This window comes from Sinohyriopsis cumingii, chromosome 3 (genome assembly GCF_028554795.1).
Source record: "Sinohyriopsis cumingii isolate HCF-2022 chromosome 3, ASM2855479v2, whole genome shotgun sequence".
In the NCBI taxonomy this organism is placed as follows: Eukaryota; Metazoa; Mollusca; class Bivalvia; order Unionida; family Unionidae; genus Sinohyriopsis; species Sinohyriopsis cumingii.
In genome coordinates this window covers 138,961,812-138,981,560 of record NC_142963.1, presented here as the reverse complement: position 1 = coordinate 138,981,560, position 19,749 = coordinate 138,961,812, and the positions used below count along the sequence as shown (strand labels likewise).

Here is a 19,749-nt window from a genome sequence, read left to right as displayed (position 1 = left end):
AATATACTCATTTAAGATCATCGATACTTGCATATGTAAGTATAACTCTACTTTCAATGATAAATAAATTTCCCAATTACGCAGTTAGAGTAGCAACTGATTCATTTTACATCGACGATAAACACTTTTCTTTGTTGGAAAATTTAACCAGCGACGGTGCATGAGGAACTTGGAGGATAAAAAGTGAGAATATTCTTGGTTCTTGTGAATCCGCCGACGTCTCAGATTGTGATGAATATGATCGCGGTACAATATCAGAAATTTCTTCATCGCCGTGTGTATATGATCCAATTTCCCAACATAAATGCGTCTACATAAATGGACCGGGAAGTTCAGGTAAAACGACTCGAGTAATTGAATTATTTAAAAATTCTGATTTGATTGTGTTAACGGTGACACATAGATTAGCGAAAGAAATGAAACAGCGAGGAGTTAATTCGTGTACTTATCACAGTTCTTTCAAATATAGCGGTGGAACATTGACTTCTTCGCGAATGGAAGAAATATATATTAATGAAACTATTATATTTGATGAAATTTGTACTGTTCATCTAGAAACGTTAAAATTATTTCTCGATTGGTTAATGTTAAAAAATACAGCTGTGATAATGTGCGGCAATCATGGACAACCAAATCCAATTGACGGTGAATCTCCTCATGATTGGTTGAAGAATTTTGTTGATTATTACGAAGAAGTTGACATCGATTATAGATCTCTTAATGCAGCATTGACTGATTTAAAAAAATGAATTCGATTACAGCCGAATAAAATTCAATGTAACATGATGAGAGAAGTAATCAGCGAAACATCAATGAAAAATTTCTTAAATTTATGGAGACCAGATCATTTGATAGTTGCAAGCAGAAAAATAGTTCGTGATCATCTTCAACAAGAACTATTTCAACTACAACGTGAACAAATTTCCATTATTACCTGTACCATTATGTTATCGACCAGCAGATACTCGACGACAAAATATTAACGTTGATGTGCCAGGGAAAGGAAAAAAGAATTTGGTGTTAAATGATATTGTCGCCGTTGATATCAACGCTGTCGAAGAAGCGTTTAATATGGAAAAATCTCCGTGGAAACTAGGACATGCAGTGACGATTCATTCATCACAAGGATTAACTAATTTCGGATACTCATGTTTGGATCGTTGATGATCGCACAGAATGGTCGAATTTAGTTTATTAGCCGTATCTAGGGTTAGAAAATGATCTCAATTGAGATGAATCGTTCTAGATAGGATGATAATTAACGATGAAACATGTGAAGATATAATTGAGAAAAAATTATCCAGTTATAAACAAAATGAAAGAAAAAATAATCGTGAATTCGACCTAGATGTTGATGCTGTAATGTTGCTAATGAAACAACAAAATAATCAATGCTCAGGTTGTAATTGCATAATGTTATGGAAATATTTAAAAAATGATTTGAGGCAGTTTACCGTCGACAGAAAGAATAATAGTCTCGGTCATACACGAGAAAATGTCACATTGCGTGTTTAGAATGTAACAGACGTGTTATTTGAGTGATTTAGGTGGTAATTGTGTGTCCGCAGGAATTATTTGTAATTCTTCGCGAGGAGTAAATCCACGTTGAGGAGCTAACGAATCAAGAACATAAATTGCCGGTCTTCGCGATGACCTTGTCACGGTAGATATTTTATGTGATGTAACGCTCCAAACAGGATCAGTTGCTTTTTGTCTGCCACCTTCAGCTTCACCTGGTTTGTATAAATATCTCACAGTAATACTGCTTAATACCGGCCAAGTTGAAAAATCACGCCGTTTTATTGGTATAATTGTTTTTGTAATTGCAATTGCTAGTCTCATGTTTATTGTTCGTGTTATTTCGCTATTTATCGCGCTAATTACATCTGGTAATCTTTCTACCCACTCGTGAGATCTTTCATCGATGATAAATTCTCGTGCATATTGATACCCAAATAATCGCTCAGCAAGTGTTTTATTAAATCGCTCAACAATTGCTTGATCTCGATGAATTCCAGTGTGTCCACGCCGTATATTGACGTTATTTTGTTTCATTAAAAATGATACCGCACCTAAAAACTCTCTGCCAGGATTCAACTTGAAGTAAATTTGGCCATTTTAAGGGTCCTTGTTGATAAATTCTATTAAATGCGTTTGCAACTTCGGTGGCTGTTTTAGTTATTAGCGGTTCTGCTTCTTTATATCTACAAGCAATATCAACTACCGTTAACACATATTTGTAAGTTTTACCGTTAACGGTGTCATTTGAGGAAACATAATATCAGCTTGATAAACCTCATTTGGTACGCTGACTTCAAAGTGTGCGTGTTCTAATCGTTTAGGTGGCGGAAGATACATTTGCCAAACAGCTTGTTTAGATAACCACGATACTGCCACGGGGATCTTTACGTGAGCAGCTTTGGCAAGTTTATTAATTGCTGCTTTACCTCGCCAAAATCCAACTGGAGAATCATAAATCGATTCCATACTATTAATTACCAGCGCCGAACATTAATTTACTTTTCATCGCAGTATTAATTAACCAACTAATTAATTTTTCTCTGATAGATTTTCCAGGGATAGAATTTAATGCGTGAATTAAATTTACATCTGCGAGGTGTCTTTGTTGTAAATCTTTGCTTCGGTAAGCAATATCATGAACATACCATGCTTGATCAATAGCATTTACTGGTTCTTCGTTTAATTTTGGTTTATCATCGCTGTCAAGTCTAAGATCTAATCGAATACCAGGGCCACAATAATAATATCCCGGAAGATGTTTTTCTCCGGGATACTTTGCCCAAGGAGTGCCAGGTAATTTTGTTAATCCTGAGGCAATGTCACCGCCGTACTTTTCTGTTTTTCTTTTTTTTTAGATTTCATTTTGGTTGGTTTTGTTTGTTGTCCAGATGAAACAAATCTAAATTTCTTTGTGCCACATTTTGCACATGCACCTGTCATTGCTGGTCTATTATTGCACGTAACAACAGTAGTTAGGCCTATCGTTGAAGTACGCGAGCGACATTTTACACAATATAAATCCATGAATATTATTATATCATGAATGTAATTGATTTTTCTGCTACAAAAAAAAACGTGAACAAGTTAAGCATCACGCGGCATTGCCAAATTCCATCAGAATGATAATAATAGGCCCATCTGGATCTGGTAAAACGCAGTTGTTGTTAAATTTGATAATGAGGTGGTTAAAATGGGATAAATTATATTTAGTTGCACCATCTGTTGACGATCAGCGATGTTATGAGGTACTATAAGATTTTAACGAAAATGCATCATTGTTGAGCGAAAATCACGAAAATGTTATCGAATTTATCACAGATATTAATGATGCACCATCCGTTGATGACCTTGACGGAGACATTAATAATTTAGTTGTATACGACGACGTAATATTAGACAAACAAGCAAATCCATCAAGGATATTTTCACGTGAACGACATAAAAATACTGACGTTATTTATGTAACTCAGAGACACACGCAGATTCCCAAAGTAATTAGAGATAATTGCAACATTTTAGCAGTATTTAACGGCGTTGACACACACACGTTGCGGAATATTCATCAGACTTGGTGTAATGGCGACATGGATATAGTTAAATTTAAAAATCTGTTTAGTCGTGCTCAGTTAACTCCACATGGATTTATAACGATAAATTTACATGATCCACGAGCACGATATCGGATCGGTCTCGACCAAATATTTTAAATTTTTTTCATATACATCAACATATATGTGTTGTCACCGTTACTTATTGAGGAAAAAATAACGTCCCGTAGAAGCTTTTAATTTTGAAAATAAAAGTTTCTAAAAATAATTAATTTGTAGGAGCCTTCAAACGAAGGAACAAGTCTGGTCTGTTCACCCTCCCTGCTGCTCTAGTGATTCAAATCTATGCTTTTACTACTGTCATCACTGACACTCAACCAATCAAAAACCTTTGTTTTACTTATTCAAGTAACTGACAGATACAATTTTCATCCCATAAGGTCTTTGCCTCACGGGATGAAGAAATCTTTCTTGTCCAGCAGCTTTTATTATAGAACCAAGTATTTATTTCTGATAAACTCTTAAAATATATTTCCAAGATTATCAAGGAATAGTTTTCAAAAATTCCTGGATAACAAACATTTTAATTTTAAGGCCAGATTAGGGATAAAACTAGAGTAATCTTAATGTTTGCATGTACAAAAACGAGATGGGAGAAGGGGTTTGATCCAGCTGATTCCGTATATTAATATTTAGGATAATATAGTTTATAATTCGCATTACGCACTATTGATTATGGTCCGCTTATAGTTTGTTCTGGGGTTGCAGAAAAGGCCCAATAGGCAATGCTGCTTGTCGTAGGAGGCTCTCGGAGCTTTTATTTTAAGGATTTTAAACTTTTTTTACTTCATCCTTTCTTGTATGCTTTGGGGCATTCTAGCAATGGGAGAAATATGGCTTCCAAGCCGGTTGAGAATCCGTAATCCTTACCGGGAAATTTTGCTTGGGTATTCACGCCATTTTAGGGTTTGGGGCGTAGGTTCAGCTAAGATATCCTGGATGCCAATGGTGGATTTACACAATGAATTGAATAATACATGGTTGGATACGTTCAGCCAGCGTAATGTTGTTTTAAAAACAATGCATGCTGGAATCCCAGGGAATACGTTTGTATGAATGCATGCGTTGGTTCATACGCATAAGATACACCGGAACCCCAAGCTTACTCCAAGTTTATCAGCTCCAGATATTTTATTTGTTTAATTATTTTATCTCTTTTCTGTATTTTAAACATGTAGTGTCTACGGCCTATACTAATGAATATCACAGGCAGCTCCGCATTATAATATGTTACAATCCTATGATTGCTCAGCGTTTAGCTTATACGAGGCAAAGCTGAGCTGTTCGGCGCTAGTTATGTCGATGATACATACACCACAAATATAAACACAAATACAAAGCTGCCATATCATACTGTGTGTGAATTGTGTTGAAATTTAGGCCCGGGTTAGTTTTTCGTTCTTGCCTTTGTGACTGTCGGTCAATAAGCAAAAGGCTAATTGAACGCTTAGTTAGGTGGTGGAACGGGTGGTGAAACTCTGTTTATCTATAAATACGTTGGCGCAGTCACACTTGACTATTAAACAACAGGTAGTGCGTGGACAAAGATAAAGTAAAGACGGAAATGATAAAACTGTCAGAAGAGTAATGACAGGAAAGGCAGAAACAAGTAAAAGAGTGTCAGTGTACGTTTTCGCCACGTCATACCCAGACCAATCCGACTACAGTAGCGGCGAAAAGATAAGGAACCTCAACCGGCATAGCTCTGTGAATCACTAGGTCTTACTGTAGCTGGCTATTTCATCAGCATGTGATTTTGGAACGCTCCTGCTTGTGAGATACCAAGTCAGGATAATCTGCAATTATTGATGATAATTTTTTTCCAAGTTCCTATTGTACATGTGAAGAAGCTGAACTTGAAACAATTTGTCGATGCTGACTTTAATTAGAACCTTTCCTGTGGTTTGCCCTAGTTTGGCTATATGCTAGGATCAGGTATTTGTCCGCTGGTATATCCATTAGATTGTTCGCAATATTGTACAACATGGTCATATGGGACTTGGTTCGCCTGGATTCAAGTGATTCCCGCTAGAGATGGTTCAGTATTGTACTGAAACTGCCTCTGAAGCATTATCAGAAGCTGTGATTGATCAGGATCCGCGGCTTCGCGACGTTGTTGAGCTAGCACGAAAAGTGTTCGAGCCGAGACAGGCCAGTGGCGACTCGTGTAAACGGAATCACGTTCTCTCTGCACGCATCAGTATATTCGTAGGTTTTAAGCAAGGATGCTTGTATCATAGCCTTCAGTTCTGTCAAATTACTGATCAGACGGGTCGTCGACGTCGAATATGTGATTGTAGGAAATTGATTATGACTTAAACACCTGCACGAGCAAGGTTTTGGGATATAAAATGACATCTCCAGAGCCAAGTTCAATCAGGTAATGACGAGTACACTGAAGCATGATTGAATCGAAAGATCCGTTTGACGTATAAAATGGCATCGCCAGAGCCTGGTTCAATTCTGTAGTCGTATGTAGACTGAAACGTGATCAGGACGAAAGCTCTATTTGGCATCTCTCACGAAGAAAAGCCTCCTGCTTGCAGCGCCAAGTGTTAGGGAGAAAGTTAAGCTCTTGGTTGATGGCTGCATGCAGGGGCCATTAACAATCCAAGATCGCCGGACATGCTGTAAGGGACCGTATCGACGTAAGCCTTAGTAGTGGCATCCTGCTGGTTAGTGGGTTCACAATCTTTTGTATTCATATCAAGCAGAACACTGAACGCGATACCAACTGCCATCATCGCCATTTTTAATGTGTACACCACAAGATCGAAACCACTTCTTGCCACATTCATGTATACTACGTTTGGGTTTAGAAACATAGTGGTTTGACTACTGACGCCGAGGCTGTAGCTAATATTTCCGCCGTTTGCAATACTGCAGTTCACAACGCTATTGATTGTGTTGGGGCCGAGACCAAAAATCAGATAGCAGGTTATTGTGTCGCTGCATATGTTGTCGCAGATATTCAATTCAATCTTTTAGATGCCGTTGTCGTAAATAACGGTTGTGACATAGATGTCTTTTATTTGGCTGCAAATTTGTAATCGCATACGAAAGACAGCCGTGGTTTATTGCATTTGCTGTGTGCTAAACTCGAATATGAGAGTGGTTTCATAAAAGTTAAAGCTCCGTTTTTCGTCTAAAACGCTGAAAATTTGCTGACTGAAGGAACCATCGCCAAAGAAGTGCCAAAACTGTTTTAGTCGCTGTCACAGAATAAGGCAAGATAATAATTAGGTAATACCTTAGAAAAAGTTGGGTATATGGTTTCTTAGACGTATACAGTGTTACCTATGGTAGTTCATAAAAAAATTTTATTTTTTATTTTGTGACTGGGCATTACATGCATATCGCCGTAGGTCGCTCGCGGCGATATGTCCATATAGCACGATATGCCCATATAGCACGATGTGTCCATATAGCACGATATGCCCATATAGCACGATGTGCACGGGTACTTTACCCATTGTCGTCTACAATTTTTCCTCTGTATTTATAGGGGACATATTGTCTTATGCGACAGAGTGATCACTTGGATCTTGTCAATGAGTGTCAGTACACGTACGTCTTTCTACAGCCATATAGATAAGTGTTAAATAATATACCAGTTAATATATATATATATATATATATATATATATATATATATATATATATATATATATATATATATATATATATATATATATAATTAGATGTCTCCCTTTCATATACTGTCTTTATTTGCCATTGTCGGATTTAAAACACAAGAAAATTGTTGGTCTGTTACAATTTATTGCTAAGGACTTTATTTTGACGTAAAACAATGTGGTAGCATGTATTTATTGATTTCCTTTCTGCTTTTAGTGTATTTATTATGACCAGCTTGATATATTTATAGCTGTATCGATGGATGGATGGATGATGCATGGGCGGAAAGAACCAGAATTATGAGGCCATGATATGTAGCGTGGCAGCGAAGCCATTTCAACCGACAGTATGTTTGTTACGCGATGGGAATTGTTGAATAGGAATTCCGGATTCTAGAGAAGGCCAAAGAATAACGATGTGAATTCCGAACCCTGAATAAGGGCAATGTTTACTAGAAAACAAGGTTTTGTGACATCTTTAACTTTCTTTGTATCATATGGTTGCGTGAACCACACTTGTTTTCATTGTATCATATTGTTGTGTGAACAATACTTACTTTGCATCATATGGTTGTGTGAATCATATTCTTTTCATTACATATATTGTGGTTGTATGAAACATATTCATATTGTTTCATATATGATACTCTGTATTTTCATACCCTGCTCGGTATGGTAGTCTTGTGTCATATGCAGTGGGTCTGTTTATGAGCCTATTTGCGTATGTATTGTCGTGAACATTTGTATTCATTTCATAAACTCACATTGTGTTGTGTTTTCATTCCCTCCAAGGGTCCATTCGATTTCATTCCTGTTACACTGATGTCAGATGTGGGATCTTTGGACTGAGTGAATTACCGACATCTTGTGTACGATCGTATGCATCTGTTTGTAAGTTGAATATTGTGACCTTTTTGACAATCAATCTTCAGTATTGTGCGGGGTTCCATACCTTTACATGTTTGTTTTGCTTATTTTGCCTTACTGTGGATAATTGTAGTTTGACGTTCCTAAAGACTTACTAATTTATATAGTTTAGGTGAACCTATCAGCTAACAATCATGTAATCACTTAAGGACTTAGTTGATGTATGTAAACAACTTATGAAGGAGAAAGTCTGAGAACATTTATACAGGTGGAACAAGCCTGAGAAAGGGTTGGAAAGGCAAAGGAAATGGAATCAGACAAGGAAATATTGAGACTGGCATTCAAAAGGGAAGCTGAAGAAAGAAGAATAGAAATGGTAAAACAACTCGAAAGAAAAAGGGAAATCAGAGAAGGAAAGATTTACATTAGAAAGGGAAGCAGAGTTAAGAAGGGTGGAATTAAAAAAAGCAGGCAAGATTAGATATTATAGAGGTAGATGAACGAAATAAGCAAAGAGATTAAGACAGACAATTAGAATTATTAACCGCTAGAAAAGGAGAACAAGATTGTGCCTCTAGCAGGCTACAGGGCCTAGAATTACCTTTCTTCGTTGATGAAAAGGATAACACGGATAGTTATATCCATCGGTTTGAGCGATATACCGAGACCCAGAGGTGGAGGCGAGATGATTGGGATCTATATCGTAGTGCTTCGTTAAAAGAAGAAGCGCTAGATGTATACTCGCGACTCACCAGGAGCGATGTGTTAAATTAAGACGCTCTGAAAGAAGCACTTCTGAAAAGGTATGAATTGACTGAGCAGGATTTTCGTAAAAAGTTCATGTGTTGCAAACCGGAGAAGGGAGAAACCTTTAGTCAGTTTATTGTCATAGTAGTTAATTATTTTCAACGATGGATTGACTGTCGTAAAGTGCAGATCACGTCTGAAGGTTTGACTGATTTCTCGCTCAGAGATCACTTGAAAAGTAAAGTTGGTCGGCAATTGAACCAATGTCTGAAAGGGGAAAGCATTTTCGAACGTTCGAGACGTGGCTAAGCAGGCGAATTACTTTGCCGAAGCTCTTGGGGGAACTCAGAGAGTGGTTTCAAAGGATGAGTCTGGAAATCAGTCAAGGGGAACGACGCCTAGAGAACCGTGAAATCGAATGAGGTAAGTAGATCTGGTAAGGGTACATGTCGTCAGGGTGGGCAATGCTATGCACATAACGAATGGGGCCATTTTCAAGCAAATTGTCCTAAAAGGAAGGGTCCTATACACAAGGCTATAGAGAACCAAAACCGATCCGCTATACCTATTCAGGTCGAATGCAGTATTCCATCACTCGGTACGTATCTTCTACCTGACGCGCGGATATCAATAGCGAAAAATGAAGTTAACGGTCAAGAGGTCATGGTTTTGCGTGACACTGGTTGTACAGGTGTTTTTATCAAGCGTAGTCTCGTGAAGGATATCCAAATGATTGGGTGCGAGTCTCTCTGCATACTATTCTATCGCTCGATCGAAAACCCGTTGCAAGAATCGAGAATGAAACTCCATACTTGACCAGAACAGTCGATGGCCTCTGCAAGGATAACCCGATTTACGATCTGACAATCGACAACGTCGAAGGTTCCCGTCTTCCGACCATGGCAGATTTTAGAATACTTTAAAACCATGCAGATGAAACGCGAGTGCAGACCCGGCAAGAGATAAACGCGTTGTGTAAATTAAACGTATAAGAGAGCAAGAACGTGAGGAATCAGTGAAATCGATTGCAGGAAAAATCTCGTCTAACTCCATTAAACACTATAAGGGTGTCGGCAGCTCAAAGTTTGTACGGAAGAATGGGTTCATCCACAGGGAGTTTACCACACAAGACGGTAGGAAATGTTGGCAATTGGTTGTGCCACAGAAATATAGATCTCGTATACTGCGGGTGGCGCATGAGTCTAGCATAGCGGGTCATCTCGGTAAGGGAAAGACCACTAGTAGAATGCTGGCTGTCTTGTGACGTGTGCCAGAAAACTTTATCTAAGGGGAGGGTTTCATGAATCCCCCTGGGATATATGCCTTTAATAGACACACCATTTAACTGGGTGGCGGTGAATATTGTTGAGCCAATACAACCTGTGACCGTCAGGAAAAACAGGCATGTCATTACACTCGTGGATTATGCAACCATGTACCCTGAAGTTCCAGTGTTGCCAAGTATTAAAACGGATATGGTGTATGAAGCGCTGGTTGATATATTTAGCACTGTGGGGCTGCCGGAAGAAATCCTTGCTGATTGAGGACCCCAATTCACTTTTGACCCCACGAGTGAAATTAGTAGGTTGTTGTCCACCAAATAACTGAATACGACACCGTACCATCCGATGTATAACTCTCGGAGAGGGGGGGGCCATGTAATGGTACCCTGAAACAAATGCTACGGCGAATGTGCGCGGAGTGTCTTTAAGGTTGTGGTCGTTATTTGAATGCCGTTCTGTTCGCGTATCGCGTGGTTCCACAATAAAGTTTACCGTTCTCGCCCACTGAATTGTTTTACGGGAAAACGATTGGAGGCCCTATGCGAATCCTACATCAACTTTCACCAGGCGCTGTCATCGAAATCGAAGTGAAATCTACTTACCAGTATGTACTGAACTTGAGATTTCACCCGGAGGACCTAGCCTTTAATCACCAAAACCAAACGCCACAAATTAACTTATGGATATCGCTTATACGTCGGGATTATGCTGTTTTCTCCCAACCAGGTCTGGTGCGCGTGAGCGAAAGCATACGATCGCTTATAGGGAGCCTACAAAATATGTGCTTCAGCGTCAGAACCAACGCCTTCAACACACGCAAGCGGTTTTAACCTAACGTCGAGAAACTGTTAGATGGGCCTGCAGATCGATCGGAACTGCCTCATAAATGCCTGAAATTCCTTTGTTACTAGCAAATCAAGCTGGATTATGCATCTGGTGCCGTCGAACATGAAGCTAATATGTGTCTACGGTTAGTGCAACAGCATTCTGGCCACTAGTGAGCTTTGGAAAACACGAGCACAACCGTCTTTTGTTACACCGATGCCGCTAGCAAGAGGGTCAACGGCCCTGCTCCAGCCATGTCACCACTAAGAGCGAAGCTGTCTCCGGCCAATGTATACGACTGAAGATCCAATCAACCAACAAAGCGGTCGAAACAGCTATGATTGTTGGAGGCAGTATTTTGGTGTAGCCATGCTTTGGCAGATTAATCGAAACCGGTAGCGCTTGAAAGAATTGATTTCGAGAACGCAAATCAAATTGCAACAATCAACATGAAAACGTGCCCGGGCAGCAAGGTAATGGTGGAGGCGGCCATGTCAGCAAGGACGAAAAAATGGTACCGATCATTTCAAGCAAGGCAGCAAACACGTTTCGCCTAACGCTTTTTCCAGTCTGCTAGCTGATGGGGGGGGGGGGGTAATCCATTTTTAAACCGCGTCGGAAAATGTTGAATTTATTTCAAGCACAATTGTACTGACAATAACTTCAAGGGCCATAAAGATGTAAGCAACAGAACGATAACTTGTTTCTCGCAAAAAGACGCGCATGTGCGATCTGTCAGCGGAACGTGTCAATCAAGTACTTACTGCATTGATTCGAGCATCACTGGAAACTGTCCGCGGGGTCGTAAGTTAAGGTAATCTACTACAATTTTCTGGGTATCATTCTTTTGCTGCTTCGTGGGTAGTTTGGTTGACAAGTTATCGCGGTTCTCGGAGCCCTTGGCATGTTGTCGTCTTTTTCCAGGTTTTCCATCTATTTGGGCGTAGCGTTCAATTTAGTTGGTCCGCTCTGCGATAATGGTCTACACGGCTTTGTTGTAGCTAAAATGATTTACTGATAGTGCCCTTTTTACCGCATATTATATTTGAAAAACAACTCCTGAAAGCGCCTGGTCGATGTGTTCCATGGTTTACATGCGGTCGTCATTTGTTTAGGCTATGGGTTCAAGATCTTTTCTTATTTCTTCTGTAATAGAAATATTTTATTACGACAAATAATCTTAAAAGGTCGGCAGTTTTTTAACATATGTTTGCCACTTTTAATGTGCTCCATCGATATGTGTTTGCGCCATAAGGTTGCAATCCCATTTTTACTACTAAAGTGTCCATATACAAACTGGCGGTGTTTTGATTAGATTCATTCTGAAAAACGTTGCTTACTCACCGTATGCCTAAATTATGTTGAACCACCATAACTTCATCTCTAAATATCACTCACCTCCGCGTTTCAGTCACGGCGGATTTTGGGTTGGTAGTCACCTTTACGCAAATGGGTCGGTAAACGAAGTAACCTCGTCTAAGTCATTTACTACCTCACTGTCGTCGACCATTCCAAGGTCGTCAAGCACCATGATCTCAAATTGCCCGGAACGTTCCCAGGTAGCTATGACAAACTAACGCAAGTTTCCCAGGTAGCTATGACAAACTAAGGCAAGTTTTATACCTTTGTTGAACAATTGAAATACCACCAGCTCCTCTGGAAAGAATAAGTGGACGCACCACTATAAGAGCAACAATCAAGCCAAGAACGATAGACAGAAACCAACTTCTGCTGGAGGAGTGGTGTAAGTTCATGGCACCAGAAGCGTTACAAACTGACAAGATAAGCAATATGGACAATTGGAAAAACTAGAACACAAATTTCAAGTTTATACATTAGATCAACCTAGGATTTAACGCTCCACTCCTCCAGATCAAAAATGCAAGTGATATCATCGCGGCGCAAGTAAAAAAAAAAAAAATGCTAAAGCTGTCGGAGTTTTGAACTCGTGCATGTGCATTGGATGGATACGCAGCTTAAGATCTTTAATATCTGGTACGTATTCGCCATGTATTAGCGCCAACACATGCACCATTTTGGAATGTTCTGGTACAAAGTGCGTTTATCATCAACCACTCTGGCTCAGCAGAAGCGTTCTACAAACAGCTTTTATGATATCGCTGTTATCATCTGTGACACTACCCGAATCAACAAAGCCAACAATTGTCCATAGGTCCGTGGCGAGGCCAACTCTACCGTTTATATAATAGACCCTTCCGGCTAAGAAGTCTGTGAAACACTTGTCAAGAAAACGCTAACCAGCGTCCGCAAGCTAAACCCCGAGCGGATTCTGATAGAACGGAAATGGTAGCAATCCAACCATGGTTGGCATACCCAATTCCAGAACAAGGATATTGCTCACTGATTACGCTTTATGTCGGCGGTAAAGCATTCCTGCCTGAACAAATGAAACCTGATAAAACTATTGTTTACAAGCCGACATGCAAGCATAAACATATGAGTCATAACGCATAAACAATGCCTCGGTGTTTATTGAGTTTTGGTGTGCAGACCCTATGGGTTCTACTGGATGTAAACGTTTTGAGGGCACACTCCGCCACGTGCGACAACGCCTGGCGCTTTTGTGCTGGTCTAATAAGCACATCCGGGCACATATGAAGTGTAAGTCGTTTATTTTTCTTGCGATCCAGCTAGTTAAACGTAGCCTACTCAACGGCGAAAACTTAGCCGGAAATGTATATAGATGAAATGTTTGGGGCCTTTCATGTTCCGACCTGTCCGCCACGTGCTTGACGTTACCGTTCCTCCTGTTGCGCGATTGACGCACGGCGACCCACTTGCGACCAATCATAGAGAAAAAACTGTCACTAGCATGCGTTACGTTTACTCAGAAGGCGAGCTTGAAGGCGGCATCCCGCCAGACAACGGTAGGTATCTATACCGTTGACGACCGTATCAAGCCTACGTCTAGTTCGGCATTTTACCACCTGACTGCGCTCACGCTTATATTTCCCGAGGTGACCAATGAGGTTTACGCTAACAACATGAATTTAATCATCTCTTCAGTGACTATAGGCGCTTAAAGCTCAGTCAGATGTGTTGTGTTGCCGTTGGCGTCCGTAGCGACATCGTAAGGTTGTATTAGTTTTGGCTTTAACCAGAAAGGTAGTGACCAGTGAGCGAGCATTCTAATGCCATCCGGCGCCTACCACATTTTGTGTCTATCATATTTGTATGAAATAAAAAGTACAACGATTTGGTGTTTGCTCTCTGACTGTAACTGAACCATGGTAAAGATATTACGCCATAACAGGCTCTTCAGCTACCCAACGCCAAGCCTCGTCGGCTTCACGCTGTAAATCTGAAGCTGATACACAATTAAATGTGCCACCCATCGCATTCATTCTTGAACTTGAGAACGGTATGGGTCGAGTGACATTGATGTCATTCGCTCGTGATGAAGTGATCAGCCATTTCTCGGAAGTTTCTAGAACATTGCATAGCCAAACAAGTTGTTTACAATCCGATTCTGAATTAGATAAGAGACACCAGCCCAACCAGAATGTTAATCAATTAATCGTTTTGGTGCTCGAACCATCTGAAACCTCTATTTGTTCTGGAAAGCTGATATATGTAAAACGAAGGATCTCAACGTATCGTTGATAGTTACATGGACACTAGACGCGTTAGCCCACTAAAATCATTTATTGTATTTTATTTGCAAATGTATTATTGTGGTCAGTGTGTCTGCAGTTTTAGGCAGTGCCGTATATGGAAGCTCTGGCGGAAACTTCTGTCCTTAAACATAATCAGCATTAAAAAACCAGGCTTGTGCTAATGTAACTTTAAATAATGTCCATATGTACATGAATGCATACATACATACATACGTATATACATACATACACACACACATGCATACATACATACATACATACATACATACATGCATACATACGTATATACATACATACACACACACATGCATGCATACATACATACATACATACATACATACATGCATGCACGCACGCACGCAAGCACGCATGCATGCATGGTAACCAATTATCACCCGGTCTATAGGAATATTTTGCAAGGTAAAATATACAAAACTATCAACCATTTACGTTGTTTTTACAGTCACTTAAACCAATTTTCAATGCAATTACCACCTAGTGTTAGGTCAGAGAAAATAATGGTTGACATAACAGGTACGATGTGCTCTTCTGAAACCAAATTATTGTACTTACCACCATCAGCATTTCGTCCTTTAACAAATGTATTTGCCTCCATTATACTTTCTTCTGTGCAGATGACCATTTCATTTTTCCAAAATATAATGTCTGTACTAAAAGCTATAATATTCATGCGGTCACCCTCGTGAAGGTCAGATAGAATGGTGGTCATTGCCTCTTTGACTTGAACCATCTTGTTTCCAGACATGGAGCCGCTTTCGTCCACAATAAATAGGACATCTTTTGGAAATGGTTTGAATCCAGACGGAGCGAAGAAATGTACAAAGTACCCATTGACCACCTTTAAAATATTAAAATAGAAACTCTTACAATTTGACATTAGCATTATAATTGTAGTACTATTGATTCAGACTGAACGTATAGTTTCCTTCGGTCAAAGTGAAACAACCAGTTCTGTCACCGAGAGAGACATTGATGTGACACTGCGTTGTCATGATACATTAGTTTCCTTGATTGTCGACAGACGCATTGCCTCTTGAGAAAGTCTTGTTAATGGCAAAAGGACAAACGTAACAGAAAAGACCAGTAGCGATAACTCTTTTGATACGAAAGGTTCAAACACATTTTTACTTAGGTCTTCTTGATGTTGAGCTCAGTAACGAAAGTGTGTCAATCCAATATGTCCTTCACAAAAACTTTCTGGAGCAGAAACAAAATTAGTGCTTCAAGACAAAACTTCTAAGTTAAACATGGGCAATAATTCAATCAAATTTTGATTTAAAAGCTAATATATTTCCCGATAAATGGATAGGGTAAACATTATCATACTTTGTGAAGACCGCTATCTAGGGTTCCTCTCAGTTGTATATTTTTATACTTTGTAGGGACTCTTATCTAAAGTACCACTCATTTGTATTATTTTTGTCTGTACTAAGCATGATCACGGCTTGATGGGGACCGCTATCTAAGGTACGACCTAACTGTATTGTATTTGTCTGGAGCAAGTATTATCAAACGTTGTGGGGACTCCTATCGAAAGACGCCAATGAACTGTATTATATTTGTATGTAGTAAGCATTATCATGTTTTGTGGGGACCCCTATCTAAATTACCACTGAGATGTATTATATTTTTCTGGAGCAAGCATTATCAGACAGTATAGGGACTCCTATCTAAGGTACCAATGAACTGTATTATATTTCTGTAGTAAGCATCATCATGTTTTGTGGGGACCCCTTCTAAGGTACCACTAAAATGTATTTGTCAGGAGCAAGCATTATCAAACGTTGTGGGGACTCCTAGCAAATGTACTAGTTTTATCTGTAGAAATGTACATTCTTCATTGTCATGTATCTTATTTGTAATATGCAGTGGTATAAAGAATGCATGATTTCATGTTGTGTGTACAATTTCAAAATATGTCTTCATAATTACATACACATTTCTGGTCGGATTTTGACGTCAAGCCCACACCACGCAAGAGTAGCTAGCCGTTTTCCTCTAGCTCTGTTTTTACTAGGTGTTTGAAATTTTCAGATTGATGATCCATTTTTACCTAAAAGTACTATATAGGTCACGTTTGCTACTGCCTTGGATATCTATGACGCATTTGTTACTACCTTAGATATTTCAGGCATGTTTGCTATATATAAAATATCTATGACTTTCTATAATCTAGTTTCCTCGTGTGGTTCAAAATCGCAAATCTTTTATTGGTTTGGGTTCTCCGTTCTCTAGCAAGATTTCAAGCATGTAGGTAATTATCGAGTATTGCTTTGACGGCAGGTGGCTTCAAAAGTAACTTGGTTGATCATAGACTCCGACGACAGCTGAAATTATTTAGAACTAATGTATAATTGTGTGTGCACATTTTGTTCTTAGCCCGCCATCAGCAGGATTAAAACCAGACCCTAACGCTACATCAAACTACTCTATAATTAACTAAAACTGTAAGACGGGAGGTCATGTCGAAATGACTTTTCAATTAACCTATCCAAACGTCGCTGTCTAATTTCAAACTGTGAGTTAATGTCACTTCATCGCATGGAAACCAAATAACCAAAGCCTGTTGAACGAACTGTGCATAATACCTGAGTTAGATTGGTTGCAAAATCTCTAAAGATCACGTGATCGTCTTGACAAATACTAAAGCAACTGTACAACGTTAATTATGTCGGCATGTCATTATAATATCAAACGCTCAGGTATATCCGCTGTAGTCTTTTAACTGAATTCTTGCGATGGTCATTTCGAAAAGTTTTAATTCTTGCCTGAACATTTAGGCACTGTTAATTATGAAAATATTTCCAAAGAAACATTTTGTTTCGCTTTCAATATATTTTTAATTATGATCGCAATGAGGAAAAAACATAAAGCCTATTACTGGGTTTCATAAGCTTTATTTCTCGCGGAAATTATCTTGCAGTGTACCCTGCACTATGTTTTCTTTTAGAGTATAATTTTGTCATTCATATTCAGTCGATAACCTGAATTAAAATATATAAGAATTTTAATGTTAGACAGCTTAAAGTATTGCAACTAAGATAGAGGATGCTTTTTCTTTGCCGTCTGACGAACACTAATCAATGAACGTTTTAGTTCTAGATTTCACAATGCTTTCTTGATAGCAAAGGTGTCTGAGACCGAGAATCAGTCTCGAAATTCGTATACTCGAGCCACCTAATGTGTGATGTGTTGTGATTTGGATTTTTAACGTAGCTTTAACAATTTTTCAGTCATATCGCTACGATGTCTGCAATGTGGCAGTTTATAGTGATGTCAGCACTGGGGCATCATGCCGCAGACATGTAACGCGATGTCCCACCCAGTCACATTATCCTGACACTGGGCCGACCAGTCCTAACCTCTTAATGCTGAGCGCCAAGCGAGGGAGCTGTTAGTACAATTTTTGTAAGTCTTTGGTAAGACTCGGCCGGGGATCGAACCCACGACCTCCCGCATCCGAGGCGGACGCTCTAACCACTAGGCCACCGGAGCGGTCGAGCCACCTAATGACAAACAAGTGGGAAGGTTACGTTTTATTGGTATTATTACATTTCTGCGTCATTAGATAAAAATTTATATTAGACTATGCTGATATTGGCTGTGTGGAATGTGACACAATTTTGGGTTGGCTTTTATATGACAATCTGCGAGCTTGTCCTCACAATGTGAATTTGGTAGAAATGGTCTACGATCATACCTCACAATGTGAATTTGGTAGAAAGGGTCTACGATCATACCTCACAATGTGAATTTGGTAGAAAGGGTCTACGATCATACCTCACAATGTGAATTTGGTAGAAAGGGTCTACGATCATACCTCACAGTGTGAATTTGATAGAAAGGGTCTACGATCATACCTCACAGTGTGAATTTGGTAGAAAGGGTCTACGATCATACCTCACAATGGTCTTATGTCCTTTAACGTTCGTAAAGATAATAATAAATAAATACTTTTTGTAAACCAAAAAACCTAAAATATCAGATTGTTAATTAAAATGCATTAAATCCAAAATCTTGTGTACTAACGAGTATCTCTCCAGCATCACGTGACCTTTCTATGTCGTATTCGACCACAAATTGTCCCGATATTCCATTTTGGCCATTGTCCATTTGTTGCTGTATGGTCGGAACAAACTGAATGAACGCCGTATTAGGAGAAGGTCTTGTCATCAAAACGAGGTTATTGGTAGCTGAAACCGTAAACGTAATGGATGAACACACTGCGACGGTAAACGTAATGAATGAAAACACTGAAATGGTAAACGTAATGGATGAATGCAATGAAACGCTAAACGTAATGGGTGAACACACTGAAACGGTCAACGTAGAGGATGAACATAATAAAAACGGTACACGTTATGGATAAACACAATAAAACGGTAAATATAATGGATGAACACACTCTCAAACTTTACAACAAAAAAATTCTCCACAAATAGCAGAACTCCATTCGCTTTGGCGGATTTACTTCTGAAACGGCGGTAACTCGGGAAATATGGTACTAATCAATAATGATGTGTATGAGTAGGGAGACATCAAAAACTTTACATTACAGATAATATGCGTTTATGGTTGTTCTATAAAAAAAAAAAAAAACATTTCATTATGTCAACAAATAAAATTTCCATAAAACAATAAAATCACAATGCACTGATTAAATTAATGATATGAACGTTTAAACTTTGTAAGAATTTGAATTTTATTCCTTCAAATATTGATTTTAGCCACACTCTTCATTATCCATATAAACTATTAATCAAAAAGTCGCGTTCATCCGAACGATTTTTATGTCTTTAGGGTTTTCATTTCTTCAGGGTTTTCATGTTTTTAGGGTTTCCTGTCTTGTTTCCTGTCTTTCAAATTAGGTCCAAAACTACGATTTTGTCTCTGCCTATTAAAAATACGTCCAATTTTTAAACACCAGATATTTTCCACTCAGCGACAAAAACACAATTCGTTTCTGACTAGATACATAACGGACTAATTTATCTGAAACAGGGATAGGAAAAGCGTTCCAACCATCTGGGATTTTATTAAATTCTTATTTTGTTATGACGACAATTATACAATTATCCTATATAAAACATACCATAAAAAGGAT

The 19,749-nt window shown here is 38.9% G+C and overlaps 1 protein-coding gene across 3 annotated transcripts in view; it reads right to left on the bottom strand.

The window, feature by feature from the left end:
- The window catches only part of LOC149803950 (inter-alpha-trypsin inhibitor heavy chain H3-like), a 193,756-nt gene that overhangs the window by 122,725 nt on the left and 51,282 nt on the right, over window positions 1–19,749 (bottom strand). For all 3 annotated transcript variants that reach the window (XM_089953769.1, XM_089953772.1, XM_089953771.1), the window contains 2 exons: window positions 18,675–18,838; window positions 15,198–15,483 (listed from right to left, as the gene is read on the bottom strand). In XM_089953769.1, the coding sequence (XP_089809895.1) occupies window positions 15,198–15,483; window positions 18,675–18,838 (450 nt within the window). The remainder of the gene's footprint in view (window positions 1–15,197; window positions 15,484–18,674; window positions 18,839–19,749) is intronic.